Source organism: Hermetia illucens, chromosome 3 (assembly GCF_905115235.1).
Source record: "Hermetia illucens chromosome 3, iHerIll2.2.curated.20191125, whole genome shotgun sequence".
In the NCBI taxonomy this organism is placed as follows: Eukaryota; Metazoa; Arthropoda; class Insecta; order Diptera; family Stratiomyidae; genus Hermetia; species Hermetia illucens.
In genome coordinates this window covers 129,543,427-129,558,708 of record NC_051851.1, presented here as the reverse complement: position 1 = coordinate 129,558,708, position 15,282 = coordinate 129,543,427, and the positions used below count along the sequence as shown (strand labels likewise).

The 15,282-nt window shown below is 42.1% G+C and overlaps 1 protein-coding gene across 1 annotated transcript; it reads left to right on the top strand.

Moving 5' to 3' along the window:
* Window positions 1-563: 563 nt before the first annotated feature.
* Window positions 564-9,774, top strand: LOC119651705. The gene is made up of 4 exons (XM_038055418.1): window positions 564-941; window positions 1,006-1,128; window positions 1,180-1,351; window positions 9,495-9,774. The coding sequence occupies exons 1-3, from the start codon at window positions 673-675 to the stop codon at window positions 1,313-1,315; spliced, it is 528 nt and encodes a 175-aa protein (XP_037911346.1). The 5' UTR covers window positions 564-672; the 3' UTR covers window positions 1,316-1,351; window positions 9,495-9,774.
* Window positions 9,775-15,282: the final 5,508 nt, after the last annotated feature.

Below are 15,282 nucleotides of genomic sequence, written 5' to 3'. Positions count from 1 at the left end.
ATGGCGTGAGAGATTTAGGTACAATACCTGTAGCTGACAATGTTATGGGAGCTACAACCACCCTCTCGAAATGATAAACTTCTTTGATTTCCCGAGCCAGTGGATGGTGATTTTTCGGAATTTTGGGCTAGATAAGTCCTTAGAATGAGGCCTGTTACACTTTATGGTGTCTAAATTTTAAGACGTAACTACCTTATCCTCCACGCAATATTGAAAACTGGGTTCATAGTTTGAAATTGCTTTATTTTGAGAAAAAAAATGTCTCCCCCATCGGATCGATACCACTCGCTGCATGTGTAGGAATTCCCAGAATACACATTCTCACCAAATTTTATAATATGTAGCACGTTTAGCCGTTTGCGAGTAAATTACGAGTAAAAGATAGGAAAAGGGACAAGCGGATGGACAGACAGGCTTTGGATCGATTATAATAAGGTTTCGTTTCATATAAAATGTTAAGAGATCAGCCTCGGGAACAATACCAATAGTCCGACAGTTTGGTCTAATGCCGTAGCCAGAATCTCAAAGGCCTTTTGTCAGAAGAAAACACTCAACCTAATCAATCAAAGAGTGCAAAGCCTAAATTTTCAAACTGAAATTTCCTTTTTTTTTATTCAGAATATTTAAATAATCATTTATTTCTTAGAAGCTTGCATTACTTTTGATAGCAGAATGTCTTCAAGATCGTCGAGTAAGATGGACGAGCAATCTAGAAAGATTGCCTTATCGCTAAGTAAATTAAAGGTGCATCCGACGCAATCTGAGGTTAGGTTTAAAATAGGTGGAGAAGAGGAGTCTGTAAAGTCATCAGTTAGAAAGAAAAGCAGTGCAACCAAAGTCACATCACTGACGCAATCAATCCCTCCTCAAACACTCAGAGAGTTCAAAGATGATGTCGACCATAGTTGCCACCCAAGTTACACCAACTTTAAGCTGCCATAGTAATTAAAATTAAAGGAACTCATAGAGGCATTACCAAGATCGTGAAGCTTCATTCATTTTCAGTGAAGTGGTTTGTCGGCAACGGTATCATAAGGCAGTTAAGGACTACGATCGCCAATTCAAACGTGAACTTCAAAAACTGGAAACCATGCAAATGTCAGCATATGAAGCTCTGCGGTTTAATAGGTAACCAAAAAGTAATCGAACTATGTTAATTCACTAACCAAATTCATCTAGAATATTTTCAATTACTACTTTATGGCCTCCCTTACATACAAGGAAAGAAATAGAGTATGTACTCCGAGATTTCTATAGAGTACCACCGAAACAACAAGCTCGATTAAATTATTTACTAAAAGAAAATCAAAATTGAGAACTAATTCAGCTGTTAATATTCTTCCTGACAAAGGTTAGTTCTACTTTCACTTTACTTTTTGAATGCGTAATGCTTTTTAAGGACAACTCATTCATTGGGTTTTTGTCGATGGTAGTTTTCCAAGTGAAAAGATTCTTATTTTCATAATTTGAAATGTGCATTCTTATCTGAAAAAGGTAAATCACTAGTACTAGTAATAAAATAAATTTCAATAATCAGGAACCAGAACCGATAATTGTTTTCTAATTTTCGGAGTTAGTGACGTTTAAAAAAGCCATGGTCGAATCTGAAGCTCTGAACTTTTGCCCTTGCTGGTTTAGTTTTTATGGTAAAGGTATGGTTGCATGTAATCGGTAAACTGACCCTAAAAAACTGTTATATTTTGAGATGGCATCTTAGATTCTTGACTTAAAACTGTTCCATTTAATGTTAAAATCCAAAGTGTCCCTCTTGAAGACAATGTACTGAAGCCACCCCGGGTAACGCCCAAGAAGTCACAAAGCTTTAGGAGGGCATACGATAAATCGACAAATAATACGATAAGGTTGACGGAAACTCGATAAGGGCGTATCCAGCGGGCGAAAACTGCTAGTTTGTTGCGATAATAAACCTAATTTGGTTAAAAGCCGGGTATTCTTTCTTATTCTTTGGTGGGTAAGGAGAGAGGGTTGTTCTCCCATCTCTTCATAGATTTAGCTAGGAACATTTTGACAAATCACTTCTCCGAGGAAATCCTCCCACTCTCCCACCGAGAGCGGAGTGAGCGAGGGAAAATTGTCAGTTTAAAAAGCTTGTTGTCATCCGGTCTTTACGCCTCAACCTCTTTTTTTCGCGAGAGGAAAAACCCGAACGTATGGTGCCACATGGCAACACAAGCCATGTCTCCGATTTCCGATAGTTGGTGACGAATCCCATCCTATCCCCCAATCCACAAGAAAAAAAGAATGATCGATGTCATCTACTTCCCCATTTCAGAACAAACTGTCGGGAAATCGTGCCTTATCCACCTTGTGCAGGTAAAACTCAAAACCTCCATGATCGCTTAGAAGCTGAGTAAGGGAATAATCAATTTTACCACTTTGCCGAGCTAGCCACGGTCTTAGTTTCTTAGAGCTGTGCCGTTTATCTGCCTCTCGACTCTTTTTCCCACTCATTCAGTGTATGTCGCGGTCCCTCAAAAATAACTATTATACTTCCCTTGAGTAGGTCTTGCAGGTCTTGCGTTCCTTAGCAAGGACGGTAGGGGAGGTTACTGCCGGTACGGTCTCGAAATTCACTATAAAGCTCCCACCTCCACACTTACTAAAGGTGCGCTGGAGGGAACGAACGGTTTCGCGCTCATAAGAAGATGTCCATGCAGCTATCACTCCTATCAATAAACCAAGCTGGTTAGTGAAAAAGGGAGGAGGAGAGATCAATCTCCCAAGTTGACTAATAGACAAACAAAGTGGGCAGAATCCAACAAGCAAAATCAGGGAAAATTTTACTTAAATGGTCCAATCATTGTTTATCGACTTGATGTTGAAATATATATACTAACAATAAAATTTCAAGAGACAACTTAGAAAGTAACCCCCACGACTCCAAGTTAACGTGGGAGCACCATATCCAGGAACAGTATCAGAAATCCTGCAGATTGCTCTGGTGCTGTAGGAATGCGATATTTAAGACCTGCGGACTTTCACCAAAACGGATATACTGGATGTATACATCCATAATAAAACCCATTTTGATACATGCGTGCATCGTATGGTGGCCAAGACTGAACTTTGCTAACAGCAGGAAGCTGCTAACTCAGATTCAGATACTTAGTTGCCTAAGTATTACTGGAGCAATTAGTACTACGCCGACTGCGGCACTTGAAACTATCGTAAATTTACCCCCATTCACTTTGAGATGAAACGGAAAGCAACCAATGACGCAGAAAGACTCGATACCATTGGGGCGAGGAAAGGCGGCCAATCACACGGTAATGCGTCTATCTGGAAATTTCTTGACAAACATCCGGTAGCTCTGAGGCCGACCGATCATATGGTTTCCACATTCGTCTTTGAAAAGACATACACTGTCGTAATCACCGAAAGAGAAGAATGGTCGACAAATGGCCATCAGTCTTTTCAGATTACAGACTTAATAATCTTCACCAACGGGTCAGTCATGGAGGGTGGATCGGGCGCAGGGGTGTTCTCGGAGAATCCGATTATAGAACTGGCCCGACCTCTCGAAGAAATATTCCAGGCGGAGATATATGCCATTTCATTCGCAGCAGAAGAATGTGTGCGGCAAAAATTGAGGGGTCGCACCAATTAAAACTGTTCCGACAGTCAGGCGGCATTATCAGCACTAAATAGACATATCAAGCCAGTTGGTGTTGAGTTGTCATCAGGTGCTGCTGAAACTTGGCCGACTGAACGAAACATTCCTGATGTGGGTGCCGGGGCACTCTAACATCGCTTGTAATGAGGAGATTGACGGACTGGCTCGCCGACGGTCTGGATCCACAATGATGGGGCCAGAACCAGCTCTTGGAATCCGACCATCTACTGTCAAGTCTACTCTGAAGGGTGAAATTGTAAGGATTCACGCAGCCGAGTGGAGAAATTTGAACTTTTGCCGACAGGCGAAAATCCTGTCACTAGAGCGGCATTTTTATTGTCCGTTAAGAAGAGGGACATGAAAATCCTAGTAGCGCTTTTAACGGGACAGTGTAAACTACCATATGGAAAAGATTGTGGTGGTGGTTTCGGGTATGTGCAGCCAATGTGAGGAGGAAGAGGAGACGGCCCTGCACTTTTTATGCAGCTGGCCGGCATCCTCAGACGAGGACACCTTGGCAAGGTTTTCTTCAATGAAGAATCTGCATAACTCTCTGCCTCTGGAGAATGTTCTCAGCTTCGCTAAAGCCTGCGAACACCGTAAGCGGGAAGCCATTCAATAGGCAATTTGCGGGGATAGTACAATGGGCCTAACAATGGCCTGAGCGCTCGGAGCTACGACCTCCCTGAGTAAACTAAACTAACTAACCCCCGCTAATTACGGACTAAATAAGAAATATATTGAACGCCCTGAAGAGGTCAACAAACTAAATGTAGAGAAGCGTAGAACACGCAAACTCACTATGCAAAAAAAAAACGGAAGGGAAAACACCCTAAGCTAAAGATGTTAATTAATAAATATATGATCGAGTCCTTCAACAGATATATTTTAAATTGGACAGCACAAAAAGATACAGGCGTTGTGCATCCAAGCGTTTATCCAGTGATGAAGCCAAAATAGCAACATTTGCACTTCTATCCTTCCCGCGGACAAAAATACTGGGGAAGCAACAACAAAACGACAAAAAGCTATTGACCATATTATAGAATGGACAGGAAAATGGAAAAGCAAACTAAATTACAAACTTCACCAACAAAAAACAATGAGGATGAGGATTGACATAGGAACTTAAGTTGTACATAGTAAGTAACGTCATCAAAGGCCATGCAATTAAGAATACTCAGCGATTATGTTCAGATGAGAGCAACGAAGTCCAAGAATTGACAAATGTCAGAAGCATGATGAAATGACCGAAAAGAGTAAAACTGAACGATTTACTATCATAAAGGACAAACTGCCTAAGAACTAAGCTTTTGAGGAACAGCAACTTATACAACAAAGCCAACGAAAGCGCAGGGGTTGACCACAGAGTTTTCCCCCTATAAACGCAAACCTGAAATCATCATCATCATCAACGGCGCAACAACCGGTATCCGGTCTAGGCCTGTCTTAATAAGGAACTCCAGACATCCCGGTTTTGCGCCGAGGTCCACCAATTCGATATCCCTAAAAGCTGTCTGGCGTCCTGGCCCACGCCATCGCTCCATCTTAGGCAGGGCCTGCCTCGTCTTCTTTTCCTACCATAGATATTGCCCTTATAGACTTTCCGGGTGGGATCATCTTCATCCATACGGATTAAGTGACCCGCCCACCGTAACCTATTGAGCCGGATTTTATCCACAACCGGATGGTCATGGTATCGCTCATAGATTTCGTCATTGTGTAGGCTACGGAATCGTCCATCCTCATGTAGGGGGCCAAAAATTCTTCGGAGGATTCTTCTCTCGAACGCGGCCAAGAGTTCGCAATTTTTCTTGCTAAGAACCCAAGTTTCCGAGGAATACATGAGGACTGGCAAGATCATAGTCTTGTACAGTAAGAGCTTTGACCCTATGGTGAGACGTTTCGAGCGGAACAGTTTTTGTAAGCTGAAGTAGGCTCTGTTGGCTGACAACAACCGTGCGCGGATTTCATCATCGTAGTTGTTATCGGTTGTGATTTTCGACCCTAGATAGGAGAAATTGTCAACGGTCTCAAAGTTGTATTCCCCTATCCTTATTCTTGTTCGTGCTTGTGTTTGACCAGTGCGGTTTGATGTTGTTGGTTGATTCGTCTTCGGTGCTGACGTTGCCACCATGTATTTTGTCTTGCCTTCATTGATGTGCAGCCCAAGATCTCGCGCCGCCTGCTCGATCTGGATGAAGGCAGTTTGAACGTCTCGGGTGGTTCTTCCCATGATGTCGATATCGTCAGCATAGGCCAGTAGTTGGGTGGACTTGAAGAGGATCGTACCTCTTGCATTCACCTCAGCATCACGGATCACCTTCTCCAGGGCCAGGTTAAAGAGGACGCATGATAGCGCATCCCCTTGTCGTAGACCGTTGTTGATGTCGAATGGTCTTGAGAGTGATCCTGCTGCTTTTATCTGGCCTCGCACATTGGTCAGGGTCAGCCTAGTCAGTCTTATTAATTTCGTCGGGATACCGAATTCTCTCATGGCCGTGTACAGTTTTACCCTGGCTATGCTATCATAGGCGGCTTTAAAGTTGATGAATAGATGGTGCAACTGTTGTGCATATTCCAACAGTTTTTCCATCGCCTGCCGCAGAGAGAAAATCTGATCTGTTGCTGATTTGCCTGGAGTGCAGCCTCTTTGGTATGGGCCAATGATGTTCTGGGCGTATGGGGCTATCCGGCCTAGCAAGATAGTGGAGAATATCTTATAGATGGTACTCAGCAACGTGATACCTCTATAATTGCTGCACTGTGTGATATCTCCCTTTTTATGTATGAGACAGATTATGCCTCGCTGCCAATCGTCAGGCATTGATTTGCTGTCCCATACCTTGAGCACAAGTTGATGAACCACTTGGTGTAACTGGTCGCCTCCATATTTAACCAATTCGGCTGTAATTCCATCGGCTCCTGGCGACTTATGATTTTTTAGCCGATGAATTGCACGGACTGTTTCTCCTAAACTTGGTGGTGGCAGTATTTGTCCGTCGTCTTCAGTTGGCGGGACCTCCAACTCGCCGATGTTCTGGTTGTTCAGTAGCTCATCAAAGTACTCAACCCATCGCTCTAATATGCCCATTCTGTCGGAAATCAGATTTCCCTCTTTGTCTCGGCAGGATGAGCATCGAGGTGTATAAGGCTTCATCCTGCTGACTTGTTGGTAAAACTTCCGCACCTGGTGCGGTTGCTCCCTGTATTTTTCTAGTTCACAGACTTGTTGGTTCTCCCAGGCTTCCTTTTTCCGTCTGTGAAGTCGCTTCTCCGCTCGACGGAGTTCGTGATAAGTCTCTGCGCGTGCCCGCGTTCTTTGAGAATGCAACATTACTCGGTATACGGCATTCTTCCGTTCCGTTGCTAGCTTACATTCATCGTCAAACCAGCCGTTCTGACTCCTTTTGCGGCTGGGGCCAAGTATATTCGTGGCCGTATCCATGATAACGTTCTTCAGGTGGTGGTGAAGATCATTAGTTGATGCTTCATCTCCAGGTCCTCTATTGACTGCGGTTATTGCGGCATCCATTTCCCTCTTATAGGTGTCGCGGAGGGTTGTGTTGTGGATGGCTTCAGTGTTCACTCTCACCCGATTGTCAGAGGGGATTCTAGGTGGTATTGTTATTCGAGCTCGGAGCACCATGCCAACGAGATAGTGATCCGAGTCTATATTGGCCCCCCTATATGTTCTGACATTCATCAAGGCTGAGAGGTGGCGGCGTTCGATTAACACGTGGTCAATTTGGTTGAAAGTGGTCCCGTCTGGAGAGGCCCACGTATGTTTGTGGACCGCTTTCCGCGCAAACCAGGTACTTCCAACAACCATTTCGTGTGACCCTGCTAATTGAATAGTCCGCAGTCCGTTATCATTTGTTTTTTCGTGTAAGCTATGGGAGCTAACGTATCGCCTGAATACGGGCTCCTTCCCTACTTGGCTGTTAAAATCCCTAAGTATGATTTTGATATCATATCTGGGACAGGCTTCGAGGGCTCTTTCTACTGCCTCGCAGAAGGTATCCTTCTCCGACTCTGCAGTCTCCTCTGTAGGGGCGTGAACGTTTATGAGGCTTATATTTCTAAACTTGCCTCGCAAGCGCAGAGTGCATAGCCGTTCGCTTATACTTTCAAAGCCGATAACAGCAGGTTTCATTTTTTGGCTGACTAAGAAACCTACTCCGAGCACATGGTTTACTGGATGGCCGCTATAATATATGGTGTAGTGGCTCTTCTCCAGGAAACCGGTCCCTGTCCATCGCATCTCTTGCAACGCTGTTACATCAGCCCTATATTGGGACAGGGTATCGGCTAGCTGCTTATCAGCTTCATCTCTGTACAGGGAGCGCACGTTCCATGAGAAAATGCGCAAATCGTTGTTCCTTTGTCGTTGCCGGGTCCGTCGTTTTAACATCCGTCCTATCCGAGGCTCCTGTTGTGGCTTCGTAACAGGTTGTTTTCCGTGTAGGGTTATCAGCCCTACCCAACCCCCAACCTGGAGGACCAGTTGGTACAATTTGTCCCGTTTTTAGGCGCGGGAGACTCGCCTTCATCCTCCTCCGTCTGCAGCTTTTCGTCAAGAAAGAGCTCCCAGCGGTCACCACGTGGAGGTGGAGATAGGGTTTGGTAGTAGAGCTGTTGGTGTTGGTTCAGCAGGCATTTCCCAGGTTTTATGCTCCATCGTGGGTACCAATCGACGTTTCGCCCCGGGACCTATACTACCCTTTGACCACCTGAAATGGTCCTCTTAAAAAAATATGCCAAGCTTACTTTGCGCCTGTTCCTCCTGACTGCTGCCGCACGATCAGCGGTATAACCAGCCATATGCAACTCTACTGCGCTACTTCAACGCGATTTGCAACCTCCTCCGACGTTCTAGCGTCTCATAAAGCTGAGGACTGTCTCTCAAGTAACCTTTCAATATTCGCAAAAGATAACACAGGGCGTGGAATGAATTTTCTTGTATGTTTAGCGTATCTCCCCATCTTACGGAATTGAAGGTGTTTCTAACTTAAAGGAGTACTACTCGTCCCTAGGTGAACTAGAAGGGTGTACTACTACCAACTTACTCAATTTTCCCAAATGATAGTAATATACTATTATTAACTAATTGGGTAGATATCCATATGGAGAGTATTTTAACGCCTGGTCACCGTATAGAGGCAGCTTCATAATTTTTCGGTTGGGTAGTTTCTGAGAATGTGTCCGTTAAAGAAATCATCACTTTCCACCCCTCCCACTCCCCGCCTTTCTAACAAATCTCAAAGCTAGTACCTAGCTCCTAGCTAGCTTCAAGTAGTCCTAATCGAGACCTTTCATTTGATATCCAACATGACTATATTCGGTGGAAAAAAACTTGTACACCCCCCTTTTGCAGGTATAGGGACCACCCCCCCCCCTAAATTTCAACGTAGAAGGATATCACCCATTGCATGTCTGGGCGTTCAAAGTTGCTACCTTCCCACCAAATTTCGTGTCAATCGGCATAGCCGTTTCTGAGAAAAGTGCTTGTGACACACAGACAGACATTCAACTGATTATAATAAGGTTTTGTTTGCAAAAATTGTTACCAGGGGTTTCATTCTTCATATTTTGGATAAGTGTACAACATGGTAGTTTTAGCACGCTTCAGGATCAGTGTCTTGTTTATTTCCTAGATTTTAGAATTATCTCACCTTACACAGGTCAGCAAAAACTTTTTTTTAATATTTTATATTTTTATTATTAACAGAATAAGTGTTTTCAATTAAGGAGCTATTAGGGAATTTAAACGAAGGGAAACTTTTAGGGAGGCTTAAATTCAAATATATAAAATAGTAAAGTACTCAAGCATTATCTGTATTGAATTCTTTTAACCCAGGGACCACCGAAGTGCTGCTAGGAGGAAGAAGATTTTTTTTTTTTGTAATTTTGAACTGATGTGGCTGGTTTCTAAGAAACAATATAAAAAATTATACTAAAATGTATTCTCTACTTGTAAGTTGTTTGATGTTCTTATTAATTAAGTTATTGTATATGGTGTGTATCATATTTTTTTACTACTTTTTCTGCTATACAGTGCCACTTGGCTGGTAAATTATCTTTCTGTAATGGTGATTGATTAAAATATAAACTGAATAAATATTGACTTATAACACAAAGTTGGTCTTATATTTTTTGAATAGGGAAGTGAAATTGCTTATTGCTGAAGAAATTCAAAAAGTTTTCTTTGCATAATGGGAGAGCGTTTAACAATACCATCCCATGCCCACTTGATTGTGCAGGTAGGTTTGCCATAACATTTCCCTGACATGTTGCAGAATAATAACATAGTATCGTTCATAATGAAATGAAAATAATTAAAGAAAGATTACGCGAATGTCCTATAACTAAATGAAAGGAACTCAGACAATGTACTGTACATATTTCGCCCCAAGGTATTTCTTTTGGATTTCCCAATAACTCTCCATTACAAATCAGGCGTGAAATAGAGAGGGGAAGATTTACAATGAACTCGTTTAGAAAATGCAATCACAAGGGCACAAAGTTCCGGCATTCAAAGGAGCCGAATTCAACAGGTGAGGATAAGGAAAATCTAAGCGGGTTATGCCATTTCTCAATACCACAGTTTGGAAACATTACGTTGGTTCTTTGTCAGAGATAAAAGAACATAGACCACAATGGCAACAATGAAAGACCACAAATGTGCGGCACGCTCCTTTGTCATTCCGGATGTAAACACTTCCGTTTTGATGCAAAAGTGGTGCATCCTTTTTTGTTTGCACAACAATGCACAAACATACACAAGAGAAAAAAGATGATAAAGGTCGGTGTCTTTTCAAACAGTAGGAAATGCGGAATTTACTTAAAGATAGATGCTGAAATACAGTTTAAAAAAATCTTTTCGTTCTAGCTTTTTAAACCCCGAGATGCTAAAAATGCAGTGCATAAAAATTATACAAAATTTATTAAATTAAAATTAGATAGGGATAAATTCTGTCTGTCCGAGTCATTTATTTTCGCTTTAAGTCTTAATAGCCTATTAAGATTATCGCTGGCTTTGATGGGTCGGAAATTTCCTCATAGCACTCTGGGTTTCCAAAAAGGATTTCTTAGAATCCGCCAACTTTTTAGTTTGGGATAGTTTTGACGTCCATCTCTCTACATATTCAAAGCAAAAATGCTTTAATCCCATAGAGTGCTTTCTCTAAATTTTGAGTTACCGTTAATCGGACTTGGTTCCAGTGGAGTCTACATATCTCATCAAAGCACCAACAATAGATCCTCATAAGCCTTCTCCTAATCCTACCTTACCTTTGCCCTCGGAGTAACGGGCCGAAAATAGTTTTGGACGCTGGTCGCTCCCTTATATAAGTGCGTATTATACCCAGGGCCACTCCCACCTTATTCGGGTCTGAGCTTGGCCGAAGCAAATTTTTCCTGATTGAGAGAGTTCTGAATGCGTAGCCTCACAGACGGAAAAGTTTAATATTGACCAACTATCACCGTATTGTTGACAATATTTATAATATGCTTAATCTTCCTCCTGGACACTTTAGATCAATATCTAAAGTGTCCACAAATGTCCCATTAGTACCTAGCACATAATGTATATGCATATAGTGTGTCAGAATATTCACTTTCGCGTAATACTAACATTTGAAGTTTTAGAATTTGCATAGAAACGACAACTTTGACCTATTAAAACTTTGTTAGTAATAGAGCGATTTACACCAAACTTGGTAGAATCATGGTTCATATTATAGCCTGTATTACCACATATTTCACGACGCAGTCAATCACTAAAAATAATTGTGAAACACTATTATTAACTTCATTTGAACAAATATCAATATGGAGGGTATTTCGGAGCCTAGTCACTGTATATTGGCTGCTTCGTGATTTTTTTCAGATTTTTCGGTTGGGTAGGTTCTGCGAATGGAACTGTGAAAGAAATTATCAATTTTCAGCCGCTGCCCTCCTCCTTGTGTATTAAATGTCAGAACTGAGACCAGCTTTGAAAAGTACTAATCGAAACCTTTCATTTAATACATACACCATATTCATGTTTATAGTTCCTACCTTTTCACCAAATTTCGTGTCAATCGGTATAATCGTTTCTGAGAAAAATGGATGTGACAAGCAGATAGACAGACAGACAGTAAACCGATTTTAATACGGTATCGTTTTACACAAAACCTTGAAAAGATAAATCTTTAACAAATCACTAGGTAGATGCTTCACATGATCCGAGCAGACGGGGAAGATCCTGAAAAGTTTATAGTAAGAGACTGCGAGCTGGGATCTTAGTGTTAACCCAAGTAATACGGGCATGACGCCGTTGGCGATCAAAATCAAATTACTGGTCTTCAGTCTACTCTCAATGAATGCCAAAACTGTCAGGCTTCATACTGTTCTTCTCCTCTGATTTTGACTCCATTCAGACTCCCTTAGCTCTCTTCAATTCTCTCGTGAGGAATACCCTCGAGTACTGTTCCGTGATCTGTCCGCTTTCCTGTAACTATGATTGTCTTGCCCTTGAAAATGTATATTGTAAACTCACCCGTTCCCTCTTCTTTAAGAAAAACTTCCCTCGTGTGGACTACTCCTCTGCCTCCGCTTTCGGAACATCCGCTTCCTACAACAACGTAGATCCTATCTTGATTTATGTACATTTTTTAAACTTTCCTTAGGTCTAATGGACTGCTCCGCCGCTAATGACATCAACTGCCGTCCTGCGTCTTATAATACACGTAACGCAGACATTTTCAACGTGCCCTCGAAGTCTACTTCCATTCCCCGATCTCTAGACTTTGCCGAAGTTACAACGCCTAACAGCTTGGTCCTTTCAACTTCTCTCCATTAAGTAGTTTTATGCATAGGATACAATTATTGTTCTCTCCTTCCTCTGAGGGCAATAAGTAATTGGAGTTTACTCTGTTAATTATCCGTCAAATAAATAGATAAATGTCCAGAAATTGCTACCCTGTGCTCATGCAAATTTTTTTTCCACGGTTCTGAACAAGAAACTTGGTTGCAGGCTAGAAAGCCAGTTTACTATACCAGCAATGCCTCTTTTCACATGAAATTTGTCGCTGCAACCTAAGATGTTTCTTTAAAAATACACAGCCCCATCGCTACAATACGATGAAGCTCAACAGAGTATAGATAGCACCATGTTCTGGTATTAATGCTTTGCACTCATGTCCTACCAGGGTTCTGGACATTTTACTACATGTCCTCTCCCTCGACTACCAAGCCATGTGAATCTGAACATAGTCCAGAGTTACTATCCGAGAACCGGGGGTCATTCTAACTGACTACATCACAAGGAAGAGTTAACTTTACATATATAGAAAAAAAAGATATTTTTACACGGTGGTCTTTATCGACGGCTTCCAAACGATGGGTTCGGAATGGAGGCTTATTATTCAGACTATGGTCTATTTGATTTGTTTAGTGTTTACATTATGTAGATCTCTGGTAACAGGAACATAGTCGGAACATAGGTGGGAAGGGTCCACTTGTGACTCATCCAGAAATCTTCCGAACGGTGACATTTGTGGAGACAATAGTAGGGATATTAGCCCGCTGGGACCATACCGTAAGAACGGGCTTACCTCACAGCACCTATTGTCATAGTTATGACAATGCGTATGCTCATTGGATAGAGCTTCCGTAGAAGATGTATATGATACCTATAGAAATGAGATCAAGGAACTCTTAGCTTATTGAAAGTCAGAATCAGGAGAGTGCTTAGACAGAATAACCTGATTGCCAACGAAGAGTAGAAATCGTGTTATGAGCGGTTGTTATTGCTGCTTAATCATACTGATGTCGCAAACCATGTAGCAGACCTCGACATAAACAATGCAGCTTCGTTGCCACCCTGATATTCCACCCGCAAATATCAGAACTTTTTGAAAATTTTGCAACCCATATTTTTGCAACTGGGCTACAACTTAATTAGTAAAATATGTAGGTCAAACGAGTCTCTGGTGCTAAAACGGTCCTCCGGCAAATTAACCTGATTAAACGTTTTTAGGGCTGCCACGTAAACCACCCAACCAATACCGCCATGGCAGGAGTTTTAAAAGATTTGGTGCTGGTCTGTGCGTCGATACGTTCCGTGTTCGAAATAGCATCAGGTCAGCATACCCTGATAATATGTCGCAGGCCAGTATTTACGAAGGCTTAGAGCTCATGAGTAACAGTTGGGGTGATTTTCCATGTGCTAACTTCCATATAGTAACACAAAAAGAACAAGAGCAGGGAACAGTCTCAACTTTCGCTTGGTGTTGGGATAACTGCATTTCCAGATTTTAAAGAATGCAGCGAAGGTGGATATACCGCTCTTAAGACGTCGAGGGTGAACAGCAGGAGCAAATAAATCGTAGTCGCGCAGTTTGAGTAAGATTGTCATGGTCCTTGGAACTCCTCCACATCCTCCGATAACAAGAAGAAATAATATTGGTAACAAGATGCAACCCTGGCGGACTCCGCTTTGAACTTCTAATTCCTCTGAGAGTTTACCTCTATGGAACATGTGACATTTTGCGCCATCAAATATCGTCCTAATAGTAGCCACCTTTATCTGGAATATCCCTCCTGGGTAGAGTACGCCAGATGCACTCTTTGTTCTCGCTGCCGAGAGGCTTCTCGAAATCGATGAAGAGGAGATGAAGCGAATTTCTAAACTCAATGATACGCTGGGCGTTGATGTAGTCAATGCAGAAGGATCCATATCGAAAACCAGCCTGTTCCCTATCGACTAAATTTTCAAGATGCTCCTTGATGCTTTCCAGGATTTTATTAATTATTATCTTCGCGGTAGTAGGGAGTACACAGATACCCCTGCACTTGTCACCCTCACCGTACCGTGATCGTAAATGGTACCCAACAGCGAAAGCCGCTTAACACGCGGAAGTAATTTTCTGCAGCATATCGCGGAAAAGAGGAACCAGATTGGTTATCCTTTTAGTGGGTATTAATCCGACACTGTAGCACCTAGCCATTCAGATAATTTATAATTAATATAAAAATCAAGCGTCTGTGGAGTGAGCTAGTCCCCGGAGGTAAAAAAGGGAGCAGATAAATAATTAATGATATACTATATACGTGTCTGGATACATAATCCCCAGTCAAAGTTCCCATTCTTTGTTGCTTCCGACTAAATCAAATATAGCCGTTTAGTTCAGGTCTTTGTCTTCATCATGTAGCCTCTTTCCAGGTTGTAAATCATTAAAGTTCTTTAGTATTCAAAATGAAACTTTGAGTCATTGATCGCGATCACACTCATTCAGCGCCAGACTGCTTAATCTAGGCTGGCTTTTGCATGTACGATCGCGAAACGCATTCAACCCCTTATCATTGCTAATATATGCACATGATGGCTACGAACAAGTAGAACGTGCTTTTCCGCTAATGGGTGGGAGTATCTATAGATACGATACGCAATCTATTTCAGCCTCATATGAAACAATGTGCCGTTCTAAGGTCATAATGACGTCATGCCATGGAATCTCTTTCGTAGCAAACATACACGATCGTGATCGTGACTGTCCATGTTGTTTGTGATCAACCAAGTGAACAAGAATTGTTGTAACAGCGAAGATCAGGGTCAACGAATTGAACGTTTACCCGACACGGATACTGTGGGATCAATAAAT